Source organism: Clinocottus analis, unplaced genomic scaffold (genome assembly GCF_023055335.1).
Source record: "Clinocottus analis isolate CAN_PGR_092001 unplaced genomic scaffold, fCliAna1.0.p SCAF_5, whole genome shotgun sequence".
In the NCBI taxonomy this organism is placed as follows: Eukaryota; Metazoa; Chordata; class Actinopteri; order Perciformes; family Cottidae; genus Clinocottus; species Clinocottus analis.
In genome coordinates, this window is record NW_027176207.1 from 9,085,769 (window position 1) to 9,098,643 (window position 12,875).

General features: G+C 39.9%; 1 protein-coding gene across 1 annotated transcript; it reads left to right on the plus strand.

Annotated features, from left to right (window-relative positions):
• On the plus strand, positions 1 to 7,258 carry LOC137802788 (carotenoid-cleaving dioxygenase, mitochondrial-like). The gene is made up of 12 exons (XM_068600913.1): positions 1 to 234; positions 1,993 to 2,197; positions 2,277 to 2,488; positions 2,890 to 3,005; positions 3,134 to 3,236; positions 3,355 to 3,483; positions 3,587 to 3,747; positions 3,859 to 4,026; positions 4,189 to 4,326; positions 5,196 to 5,378; positions 6,532 to 6,642; positions 7,120 to 7,258. The coding sequence occupies exons 1-12, from the start codon at positions 207 to 209 to the stop codon at positions 7,234 to 7,236; spliced, it is 1,671 nt and encodes a 556-aa protein (XP_068457014.1). The 5' UTR covers positions 1 to 206; the 3' UTR covers positions 7,237 to 7,258.
• Positions 7,259 to 12,875: the final 5,617 nt, after the last annotated feature.

Here is a 12,875-nt window from a genome sequence, read left to right on the forward strand (position 1 = left end):
TCCTGTAATGAAGGATTATCTTATTTTATCGACGTATATTTTATCTAGTGCAGCCTCAAGAGCAGCTTTGCCCATGCGCAACATAACCTGTTACACAACATCGTAACAGAGCTGCTGCTGCGCCTCTCGTGGTGCGCAGTTTATAAGGTTCAGCGGGATTCAGCTCTGGAGAGCAGCACTTGTATCCATCCACGTTAACCGCTGCCATGCCTCCTGTGAAGCTCGAAACCTCCGGTAAGCCTCCTCTCCTTTGTGAATTATGTACTGTCCCCTTACAGATGACACAGGGCAGTTTATTCACCTGCTGTTGGTTTCAGAGCGCGTCATTGCAAAACTGAGATATTGTAAGACCAATGTTGCTATAGCTCAACCTCATTGTGCATCTTTACATGTTAGTATAATAAGGGCTGTTGTCGGTTCTCACTACATGTGTATCTGATAGTAATGTCGATGCAGAGCTCAGCGCGAGGATGGGCGTGCAGGGCTGCGCAGCATGTGTTGTTTTGTAGGACAAACTGTACACGCCATGAAACTCCAGTCGTGTCAGGTTTCAGTTTGCAGCATACAAGTCCTTGTAAGAGGGAGTCTTTAGCAATTACATTTTTGAGAAACGTTTAGAAAAAAATGTAGCATTGACAATATGCTGTAATCGCAATGTACACAGCCAACGTGTAGGTGATGTCCACAACATACAGGATGTGTACAGTCATCAGTATCACACATTTCCCGGAAGACTGTCGTCTCTACAGTGCGTTAGACTTAACTGACGGTGATTAATGTTGTTGCTTCTTCCGAAGTGCAAATTCACAGTGCAACAAATCTTAACAATACAGAATTTATATATATAAAAAAATGAAATACAAATCAGAAAACCTAACAACAGGATTTGTTAGAACTTGTTCTCGACACTCACAGACATGCACACTCACACACATGCACAGACACACACACTCACAGAGTACACACTCACAGACAAACACACACAATCACACACATGCACATTTACAGACACACAGACGCACACACTCAGAACTCAGAGAACAAGAGTTGATATTCCAGAAGTAACACTCAATGTATCACCTGATAACTTACGGACTGAACTTTACCTCAACAAATGTTATTAATTAGATATGGAACTACAAATACCAGCAACACTTCCTCTGCATGAAGCCATATTATATCAGACTGTTGAAGCAGTTATTTTATTTTGAGAACAGATCGAATGTGGTGTTTCTATAAACACGTTTAGATTTTTAATATAAAACAGACAATACAGCTTTTATTTTGAAAGTAGAAGGAATTCACAGGACCCTTTAAATGCTCAAATTGAATTTGGATCCAATTGAACTGCTGACTTTGCTTTGGAAGTACTGCTAATGTGAGACTGAACTCTTTTGATTATCACCAACAGTACTACTGCCGCTCCCTAACTGTGATCCTGGGATACATGCCATTTAATGCACGCTAAGAATGGAGCTGGCAAAGTTAATTAGGCTGTGTTGACATTATGGAGATCTGTGGTAATAAGTTGAAGAGCAGGTCTGGATAATAACACTGTGAAGCCAGCCAAAACAAAGTCAGAGAGAGTTGTTTCTCTTTCTGAGGGAATTAACTTTAGTATAACTTTTCCCCGAATGCAGTGCTGCTAAAGCTTCGTAGTTTCCATGTTCAAGGTCAGCTAGGACAGTGTGTTGGGTGCTGTGTACGCACAATTTGCTGAATAATGTCTTCTGAGTTTAGTGTGACGCACCATTAGACATTTAAAAAGGGAGCTAACACATCATTGGCTTGTTTGTTGATCAGGAGAGGAATAGAAACAAGATTAACTTGTTCATAAGTTGGTGCGGTCAAATGCCTAATGTGTTATCTGCCGATGCAAACATGATGGTTGTCTAATAGTTTGATGGTCAAAGGATGGCCATCTCCCTATTATCCATCTGGTTTAGGTAAAAATGATGTGTGTATGACATTGGATGTTTGTGTTTCCTACAGATGATGCTAGGTCTGTTGACAATGGCAAGGCAAAGGAATGCATCACCTCAGCATTAAAGGGACTAGAGACAATTGAACCTCTGGTCCGTTCTGTTGAAGAGACCCCTGAGCCAATCTCCACTGAAGTCCAAGGCACCATTCCCTCCTGGATCAATGGCAAACTCCTCCGCAACGGCCCCGGGAAGTTTGAGTTTGGAAACACACAGTGAGTTGAAAACACCTCAAAGCACTGCCGCACAACACAAACAAAAAAGTTTCCAAGTTAAGTGTATGTTTCCTCACAGCTACAACCACTGGTTTGACGGCATGGCCATGTTACACCAGTTCAAGATCGCCAACGGTCAGGTGACCTACATGAGTCGGTTCCTCAACAGCGACGCCTACAAGAACAATAGTGAAAAGGACCGCATCGTGATGTCAGAATTTGGGACCCTCGCCATGCCAGACCCCTGTAAAAACTTCTTCCAGCGCTTCCTGTCTCGCTTTGAGATGATGAGTGAGTACACTGTTTAAGAAAGGAAGGAATAAAGTATAAATGAATAAAGGAGAGGGCTCAGGCCAATCAACTGTAGTTGACTGATTGTGCAAGGATTTAGCTTTAATTCTTTTCACTGAGGCATAAATGAAGCCTAGTGAGTTATAAGGTGTTTGTACAAACTCTGTCTTGCTAAATTTGTTCTGAGGCCAGGGGCGGAGCCTCTGAAGTACTGCATGTGTGCAGAGGTTACATAATAACATGTGCAGCAGTGGGGAGAAGAGGCATGTGCTGGACTAAACGTCTCACATTCCAGACTTTTCACAGAAACCGCGAGCAGCAAAAACGTTTTACTGAAACTTATGATCAAGGAGAAAGACTTTTAGGAAAAGCCAGTAACCCTATGTCTCTCTTTGTTACAGCGCCCACGGACAATGCGAGTGTGAGCTTTGTGAAATTCAAGGGCGACTACTTCGTCAGCACAGAGACAAACTTTATGTATAGAGTGAACCCAGAGAACTTGGAAACATTGGAAAAGGTACCATCATGATCGTCATGGAGTAAAAGATGATATGTTACATAGAAACACTTTATCTGTCTTTGGTCTTGTAGTCCAGGTATCATTTAAATCCTCAGCTTGTCATCTTTCTCTACAATGTTTTGTAGGTGGACTGGAGCAAATTCATTGCTGTCAACGGAGCCACTGCCCATCCACACTATGACCCTGACGGCACCACCTACAATATGGGAAACTCCTATGGAAGCAAAGGTTAGTCCCATTGTCCACAAGACCCACATTAAGCTTCACATAAATCAACAGCTGAATGATTTGTCTCTCATCCTCCAAATATAAAACCACATATTCAATCGTAACAAAATGATTCCAGGAGCCCAGTACAACATCATCAGAGTGCCGCCAGAGAAGACAGATGCCAAAGACACCCTACAAGGAGCCAAAATACTCTGCTCTATTGTGCCTGCAAACAAGTCCCACCCTTCCTACTACCACAGCTTTGGTAAGCCAGCCCTCCTGGATTCAACACTCGTTTGTGACGTCTGTATCTTTCATGGTGCCTCCGTCAGCTGAGAAGTCGTGAAACACCCTTTTCCTGCATCTAGCCATGTCTGAGAACTACGTGGTGTTCATTGAGCAGCCGATTAAGATGGACCTGCTGAAGATAGTCACATGCAAGCTGAGGGGGAAGGCGCTGAGTGACGGCATCTACTGGGATCCCAAGCAGGACACCGTCTTCCATCTCGTTGACAAGAAATCAGGCGAGGTGATTTGATTACGCCTCATGTATGAACTCCATGGAAATTGTGGCGGGGAAGGGTGGGTCCTCTGGCTTTGGATCCTTTGGCATCATCTCATTGTGTATCCTGGACTGCAGGTCAGCTCAGTGAAGTACCACACCAAAGCCATCTCCACCTTCCACCAGATCAACGCCTTCGAGGAAGACGGATTCTTGATGCTCGACATGTGCTGCTCGGACGACGGCCAGGCCATCAATAACTACCTCATCCAGAACTTGCGCAAGTCGGGAGACGCATTAGATGAGGTCATTAAATAATTACACCAGTCGGCGTCCGTTTGTGCCTGACAATAGCTTTAAATCTGTTTATCAAATAATCACTTTGCACCAAGAGACAGAAAGACGTACTGTAACAGAGGAACACAACGCTACCCATAAAGTATTGTTCCTGTGTGGTGTCGTTCCCAGGTGTACAACACCATAAGCAGGGTATTCCCTCGGCGTTTTGTTCTTCCCCTTCACCTGACCGGTGAAACCCCGACAGACCAGAACCTGAACACCCGGCCCTCCAGTGCAGCCACATGTGTCCAAATCAGCAAAGATAAGGTGGGTTGTTCAGTAATGCTCTCATTAGAAGTATTTAGCTCATTTACTTGAGTAGAAGTAGCAATAACTTAATGTAAAAATACTCTAGTCTTAAAAATAGTAAAAACACAATGCAAAAAGTAAAAATACAGTATGAATTGAATTATATTATTACAGATGCATGGGAAGGCCATGCAAAATTGGCAAAGAAATTAATACAATTCTTCACATACTTCAAAATTGGTTTGTACAATGATTGACTCCTACTTTTTTAAATTAGGTCAAATATTTTACAACACACAGTCAGAGACTAAAAAGTGTCGTCACCATTTCCACTTTCATACTTTCAACCAGCAGGAAACAGTTCATATCATCAAATCAACTTTTATTTGTCCCATACACAGTCATACACAGATCAAGTTAAAGTTTTGCCTAACTTCAGAAGCAACTATCAAAATACAATAGAACAAATTAAAGCAATTAATTGACAAAATATACTATGTCTCAGAGAAACAGATGACCTGAGGGAAGAAACTCCTCTCCTCATCCTCTGTGTTTTTGTCATGGCCACGCCTCCTCCGAGTCTCTTGTTTTCCATCACATGGCGCGTGCAGGTGTATACAGCACAAGGTGCGGCAGCCTATCGGCATCGTAGGAAGTAACATGCTGATGTAAGAGGACCTTGATACATGCTGTGTGATGCAGACATCCAGGTGTCTGAAGGTGTCTACCCTCTCTACTGGTGCACCGTTAAAGTGTGTTTCAATAAATTAATATAATTTCCATTCACATCCATCCACTGAGATTCGTGTGAACTCATGGAGTTCTCACGTAGTAAAAACTGTTGAGCGAAAGTGACAGTAGACCGTTGATCTGCTCTTTGACGACAGGTGTTCTGCCAACACGAGGACCTCCATGGAGACGACCTCCTGGAATACGGCGGCCTGGAGTTCCCTCAGATCCACTATGGGAGATGTAACACACGGCCATACCGTTATTTCTATGGCTGTGGCTTCAGACACCTGGTGGGAGACTCACTGCTCAAGATGGACCTGAAGGACAAGACGTTCAAGGTGTGTGTGTGTGTGTGTGTGTGTGTGTGTGTGTGTGTGTGTGTGTGTGTGTGTGTGTGTGTGTGTGTGTGAGAAACCTCTGTTGTTGGATTAAGTTGTGTGAGAGCTCATAAACAGATGGAAGGATGAAGTTCTTCATGGGATCAGTTTGGATGTGACTACAAGCCGTGAGGTCATCCTTTGAGGGGTACTCAATGTTTTTTGCAGTAAAAATACATTTTTCTCAGTCACAATATCAACAATAAACAATATCAACAATAAATAAATTAACGCTCAGCATTCAGGAGATATATATATATATATATATATATATATATATATATATATATATATATATCTATATATATATATATATCAAATAAAAAAAATACATCGAAGCACTTCAGTACCCTTTTTTTAACATCTTTTTGAAACATTATTATTATTATTTTTATTATTATTATTATTATTTAACCAAGGTTTTGACTCCCGACTGACACGCCCAGAACATGCAAACTCGCTGAGTCCCGTCATATGTACAGATAACGGAAAGTTATTCTATGCTAAGCTATTCTACAATGAAAAGCTTATTTTGCTTGGTCCTCCTTACACAGAATTACAATAAACTTAAGGTTTAGTACATTTCTGTTTGGTTTTGAAATGTCCTCCTCTGCTCTCAAAAAAACGTAATGACTTAGGAGAATGAGAGCAGCTATCTTCCATGGTTTCAGTTCAAGTGTTCACGGTGTGTGTGTGTGTGTGTGTGTGTGTGTGTGTGTGTGTGTGTGTGTGTGTGTGTGTGTGTGTGTGTGTGTGTGTGTGTGTGTGTGTGTGTGTGTGTGTGTGTGTGTGTGTGTGTGCTGTCCTCATCATGGAAAATAGCGTACTTAATGCTATATCTTAAGCTATTCATTGTATGCTAAAAACAAAATAATACTCTTAATTCTGTCATTGACAAACAAAAAAAAGTTATAATAATTAAGATGTTGAAATGAACACTGTTGTTTTGTTGAATTATAATGATCTACACCAACTACTCCAGAAAATGAGTAAATAGTAAAGTTATGATATAACACAATTTATGAAAATGATTAACTTGTGTGTGTGTGTGTGTGTGTGTGTGTGTGTGTGTGTGTGTGTGTGTGTGTGTGTGTGTGTTTGCGTGCATGCTCAGGTTTGGTCCCAGAAGGGTTTCTTCCCGTCAGAGCCTGCATTTGTGCCGTCACCTGATGCCGTGGAAGAGGACGATGGTGTCATCCTCTCCGTGGTTCTCTCCCCCTCACAGGTAAGACTCTGTTTCTGAGGACAGGAGTTGTAGGATAAAAGGTTTGGAGTAAAAGTGCTGGTGTCTGTGGTTGCATCAGTGTTATTGTATGCCATGTCAGACTATTTATCTATAACAGCAGCAGGTCTGTAGGTCCATCTTCACGTCTGGTCTTAAGCGGACACATAACCCATCATCAATATGCATAAGGGAGATTAAATCTGCATTTATTAATTGACACAGTATTAATTTGCTTGCTTCAAAATCAAAATGTCCAAAGATAATTCATCGTTAAACTGTTGTGATCAACGGCTGCTTGTCAATCAGCAGAGAAAACTAAAAATATCACTAATACACAGCAAATGAAATGATTTAACGATGTATCCCCTCTTGTTTTTTAATGAAGAGCAGCATGTTTCTGAACTGTCCATTGCAGTGATTGAGCCACTTGTGTCCAAACCTGTCTCATGAGATGTTTGGGTCCTCTTTTCTCTGCAGGATAAAGGAGCATTCCTGTTGGTGTTGGATGCCAAGAGCTTTGAAGAACTGGCAAGAGCCTACGTGCCCGTTAACATGGCGTATGGCTTCCACGGTACCTTCCACGCCTCTGCATAAACCTGTTTCTGTTACATTCAAAGTGTGTCTTTAATGAATCTAGAACAAAGAATACCAAATTCCGCAATAATCATAGTAACCACTATATTCCTGATGGTACTAGCTTTCTGCTGCTCGAGATAAAGAAAGATGCAGCGTTCTCTTAGGCCGTGTTTACGCTGCATGGTGCGGCTCTGCTCGACCCGACTCACCCTGGTACCAGGTCTTTTTCTCTCGGTCGTGTTCTCATTTCAGAAAGTACGGCCTCAGTTTCGGCTTCTCCGCTGATCACTGTTGCGACGGCGCGTGGAACTGCCGTGACATCATCCTAAGCGGTATACTTGGTGAATCATTTCAATGGAAACCGAACCAAGAACGTGTGCACAGTTTACAGCATAATGCACGTGGTTTGTTGTGTACGCCGTAGTTTTGCGAGCTATTGGGGGAAAAAATCAGGGTAGAATTAATGAAGTATTACAGTTGCTATTTATTGATCGTTGTCTATTTAAATGGACAGTGTGTAGGATTTGGTGGTCTCTAGCAGTGTGGTAACAGGCTGGAAATTGTAGTACTTTTTTTAACAAATGGTTTGGTTTGTGGTAACATCCAACCCAAGGCTAATGGCATTACACCCAAATAAATTCACAATGTCTTATATTATTAATATTTTTATACTTTTATATCAACCTTTTAATGGTACTTGTGAGTTATTATACTGTAATCAAACTTTTTTCAAATTGTAAGATGCTTCAACCACTACAAGTGTCAAATGAACAATTCTTTTGTTCCTCGAACAATATGAATATATTCCTTTTTTTTATATAGAGTTTATACTTATTTGCCAATAAAATACTTAACCTCTGTCTGAGCTGTCATGTTGTATGTGCACCCACTACAAAAAACAATGTCTAGAATGTGCTTTCATTAAAAACTGCTGTTTCATAACTTAATAATTTATATTGCCTCAATGTATTATACTGAAAAAGAATGGATAGTGATACTGTGTTTCAAAACCTCACATAACTTTAGATGTGTTTTTTAAGATATAAATCTTATTTCTTTACACTAAAATGTATATCTTATTTGATCTCATTAACTCTTTTCCCTATCCTTCACTGTTTGTCCCCAAATCTGAATTTTTGGAAATGCTTCTAATCTTTTCTTTTCTCCCAAATTTACATACAAGAAGGTTTTAAAAGCAAATTTTGTATTTTTTAAAGTCAGATTTGTCTTTCAAAAATAGTGTTAAATTCCAATGCTCAGAGAAAAACATTGGTTACTATTTTCACGGGACAAGTATTAAAACTCAAGGATACTATTCTGTTTTAAAACATGTACTTATCCACAGAAAGCTTAGAAATGGGCCAAGGGAGAAGATAATAAACCAACGCAAATATTAATGTTAAATGCTCAGATCTTTTTTTTTGCCACTACACTGTAATCTACACATGAAAACTGCATAGGCACTGGATTTTTGTCATCACAGAACAAGTATTTTGAGTTAGAGACATACATCGTTAATTGGAAGGTTTATTAGAAGGTTTAACATGCACATAATACATACTGTATTTTTTTTTAAAAACATTTTAAACTGGTGCTTGAATCTTGTCTTTTCTATTTGAATTATACATTTTCATCAAACACAAAGTATGTGTTTTGAAATATAATAACAGTATTTCAAACATTAAGGTTCTATAAACTTTTTTACTGGATGTAGAATATCCCCTGCACGTACGAAATAATGATAATTATATGACTAACGAAAAGCAATACAACTTTTTTCTTTTTGTCTGCTGTGAGAAATCCTCACAGCAGCCACTAGAGGGCAGCACGAGATGTCATTTCACTGCATCTGCAGAGCGAGAACTAGAGAAATATAGTTACTTACGTGTTTATAAAAATGTAACATTAGAAAAATAAAAGTTGAAAAAAAAATTCTGCATTTTACTTTGTCTTGTTTGTGTGCATTTGGACAACAGGAGGTCCTTGTGTTTGTGAGCAGCAACAATGCAGCTTCTTCCTTCAGTGTCTCTGTATTGTCGCCCTTCAACAGCAGCCTATTCTGCTTCCAGCCGCATCATCGTGAGTCTTAACCGTTCCACTTTTAGGCTTCTGCAACAGTCTCTGAAATGGACACACTCGCTGTATAACAGGGATCAAACCTGTGACCATTTCACAATTGGACAGTCTGTAACCGCCAGCCCATCCTGACACTTGGAACATGTACTGCAAACACTGGAAGAGCCTGACATTGACCCCCCCAGGGGTTATTTCCAAGGCTGTGATCTGAACAACTGCATTTATACGACACTTAAGAGTGTAAAAAACAATAAAACGTGTGCTGTTCAAGAGTGACTTGTAAAATAAAGGCCTAGATTAAAAACAAAAAACATTTAAAAAGTTAGAATAGATGGAAGTTGAAACAACGGATTAAAGCAGAAGACTAACTGCAGCTTCCCAATTCCTTTTTCAGCCTGCGTGTGTGGCCGAAGAACAGATGCGCATTTCCATAGAGGAGTGAACAAAAGGGAAAAGAAGAAAAAAAAAAACTCTCTGTGTGTTCCTGACAGCCGGTTAAAGCAACAGGAACCAAACTCTTAAGAGAGAACCTCTAAATCCAAGAGGATTTTTTCTGGCCAATTTAAGCTTTCAACGTTTTCGGAAGGCTTTTGGAAGTAAAGAAAATGCATTATCGATGGTCACATGACTGCAGATGGTACAATATGTTAGAATAAGAGTGATTTCTAACAATCCAAAAGGAATTCACGAACAATATGCAACCGTCTCTGTCTGAAACTTTCAGAGAGTTTCACAGCTCGTCACTGGCTTCTGAGTGTGCATTTTTCTCCACAGGGAGGCTGCACAATCAATACATTAGGGCACTAATATACCAACAGAATGAATGTGGCATGACAAGACAAAATGGAGCTGTCAAAAATAATTACAGCAATAAATCAGACAATTGACGTGAGTCTTTAAATTTTTTTGTATCCACTTCAGTCGGTAGTTTATTGAACAGTATTCCAAGAGCTGCATCGTTTTGATTTATTCTGCACAGAGAAGTGCTGACAGACAGCTTTCCTCTGGCAACAATCATGAGACTAAAACCTTTAGTGGTGCCGCATCCTTTGTGTTGTTGCTGAATTCAGTTTGGTCCAAACCATGTAGGAACATGCACCAGCAGCGTGTGAACAATCCCTTTCATATTGATCACTCAACATTGGTCTTATTTAGCACGGACCGACTGCGCCACAGGGAGCAGCTCTGTGGCAGCAGTTTTGTAACGTCTATTGAAGCAGCCAGTCGTGTCTCAGGTCAGGAATTGTGATTGTCTAGCAGGATGGTAGCTTGTGATCAGCTGTGGCATAAGAATAATGTATTATTAGATTGTGTCTTCTTTGTGATATGAATAGCTTCGTAAGCTGGAGCCGTTTGTGTAAGTGATGATGTGTTTGAAGACAGACACCACCGAGGACGTCTGTACTGCCGCAGTCAGCAGAACCAACAAAAGATGTTGGGAACTGAATTATACTTAAAACATTGGTATATTGTTAGTCGCTGAAGTAAAGATAGCAGTCAGCTCTCAGACAAAATACCTCAACACTAAATACAGTTAGTTATTGAGCATGCACTGCACTCGCCAAACAGCAGAGCTCTTTACTGAAACCTGCAATACTTATTTCATTATTTTATTCCTTGACATTTGATCACAGAATGAAAGGGTCCGGTGACAATGACCTGTTGATTTGTCACTTCGAGTGGAACCTTTCACGTCATAATAGTAATTTGATTCACTGTTAATATAAAAATATTGATCAGAGCAGCTTTAACAACAACTCATGGTAGTTATCCCCTTAGGTCTAGATTGGTGACCAGCATCAGTCAGCTCAGTCTGTAGCAGAAACTGAGAAACATTTCATTTAGCTGACACTTTTATTCAAAGCGACTTACATTTTTGCTCTATACACCTTAGAGAAAGCAACGGGGAGCAATTAGGAATACAGTTTCTTGCTCAAGGACACATCGACCTGGACCAGCGGGGGGTCCGAACGACTGATTCTCTGATTGAAAACCACTGAGCCACAGACGGCCCAAGAAACAACAGTACAACATCTTAGTTAAATCATAACATTTCTAGAACATGATTTACAGTATATATGAGTTTCTTTATGTGTTCAAAATAATGTAAATACTGTAGGAGTGAAAAAAAGAAGAAAAGCAGACTGTATGTCAAATTTGGCCCTAAACCAAAATGATTTATCCTCCCAAAGTAATGTGATCCAAACTGTTAATGGGCACACACACAGGTGTTTCCACTTGTCCTGTCTGATTAGACCTCCGCTCAGGTTGACGGTAAACTAGGCTGAGTGAGCTACTTACAAAAAGTTAACATTTTAAATAAGAGTAAAAAAAAATGCATAAATAAGAGTTAAATAAGAGTAAAAAAAAATACATTCACATTAAATTGACAGAGTTGTCATACATAACAAAATTGCACAAAAGTTCATTTACTTTTCAAATAAGGTGAGGGACATGTGACTGAGCAGCTCTGATCAGTGAAAGTGAAAACACCTTGTACGGGTGTTCCAACGTGATAAATAATCTCAATATGAATCCCATTTAATTCTGAGAAGTTACCTTGATCTACAGAAGAAAAAAAAAAATCATATTGTGAGTCATTCTGCGCGAGGCAGCAGAGACTGCACTTGATGCTGACATAAAGTTTGATAAACTCAGCAGTCATGTTGACTGGTTATGGCAAGATAACACCTTGGGCTATTGTTTCTTCTAAAATTTATTTTTACAATTCTGAGAAACATAGTTGATTACTAGTATCAGCAGGTGAGCATCGTTTTAAGAAATGTATTGCAGAGTCCTGTTAAGGAATAGTTTGACATTTGTACATTTCTCATAATGTAAAACAAAAAAAAGGAATAAAAAATGCTACAACATTTAAAGGTACTGGTAGGTGTATTTAACATTTGGAGAGATCCAGGCTAGCTGTTCCCCCTGTTTCCAGTGTTTATGCTAAGCTAAGCTAAGCTATCAGCTCACGGCTTTAGCTCAGCAGTTATAAGAACGGTAAGAAAATATGAATCTGTCCCTTTTAGGAGCACTAACCTTCAGCCTCAGAGCTTGACCATCACACACATGTTAAACAAAACATGACATGTCTATTTCTGCATCAAGACGTATGACCATGTCAGAGAAATTAAAACAATGGAAGTTTCTCTTCCTGGCAGGTAAAAACTGACAGATTTGTTTTGAGATCCACTGCATGTTAACAACTTGACAGTGTGTTTCAAATAAACGGCAATCCTCTTTCAAGTCACATCAGACTACAAAAACAGAGTTAAGTTTTTCACTTTTGTGCGCTGCATTCTCGTGATAATCATATACATGTGAGGAATCCTATTTCCTATTTCCTCTCTACACTAGTCTGTTTTAAGTTAGTTCATTACTACAGTCAGTGCATATGGGTGTGTGTGTGTGTGTGTGTGTGTGTGTGTGTGTGTGTGTGTGTGTGTGTGTGTGTGTGTGTGTGTTCATTCTTTTCGAATTGAGAGCATCGCTTGACCTCAAAGTAGTGTGTGTGATATGTCAGTGTGGTATGTTCCCCTGGCACACATACTGTATAGACTTACACTCTCTCTCTCTCT

Bases quoted from the DNA above. Each gene is read 5' to 3' on its own strand.
- LOC137802788 (XM_068600913.1), top strand. From the start codon at position 207: ATGCCTCCTGTGAAGCTCGAAACCTCCG. The intron at 2,198-2,276 runs GTGAGTTGAAAA...GTTTCCTCACAG, and splicing joins TTTGAGTTTGGAAACACACA to CTACAACCACTGGTTTGACG. The intron at 2,489-2,889 runs GTGAGTACACTG...TCTTTGTTACAG, and splicing joins GTCTCGCTTTGAGATGATGA to CGCCCACGGACAATGCGAGT.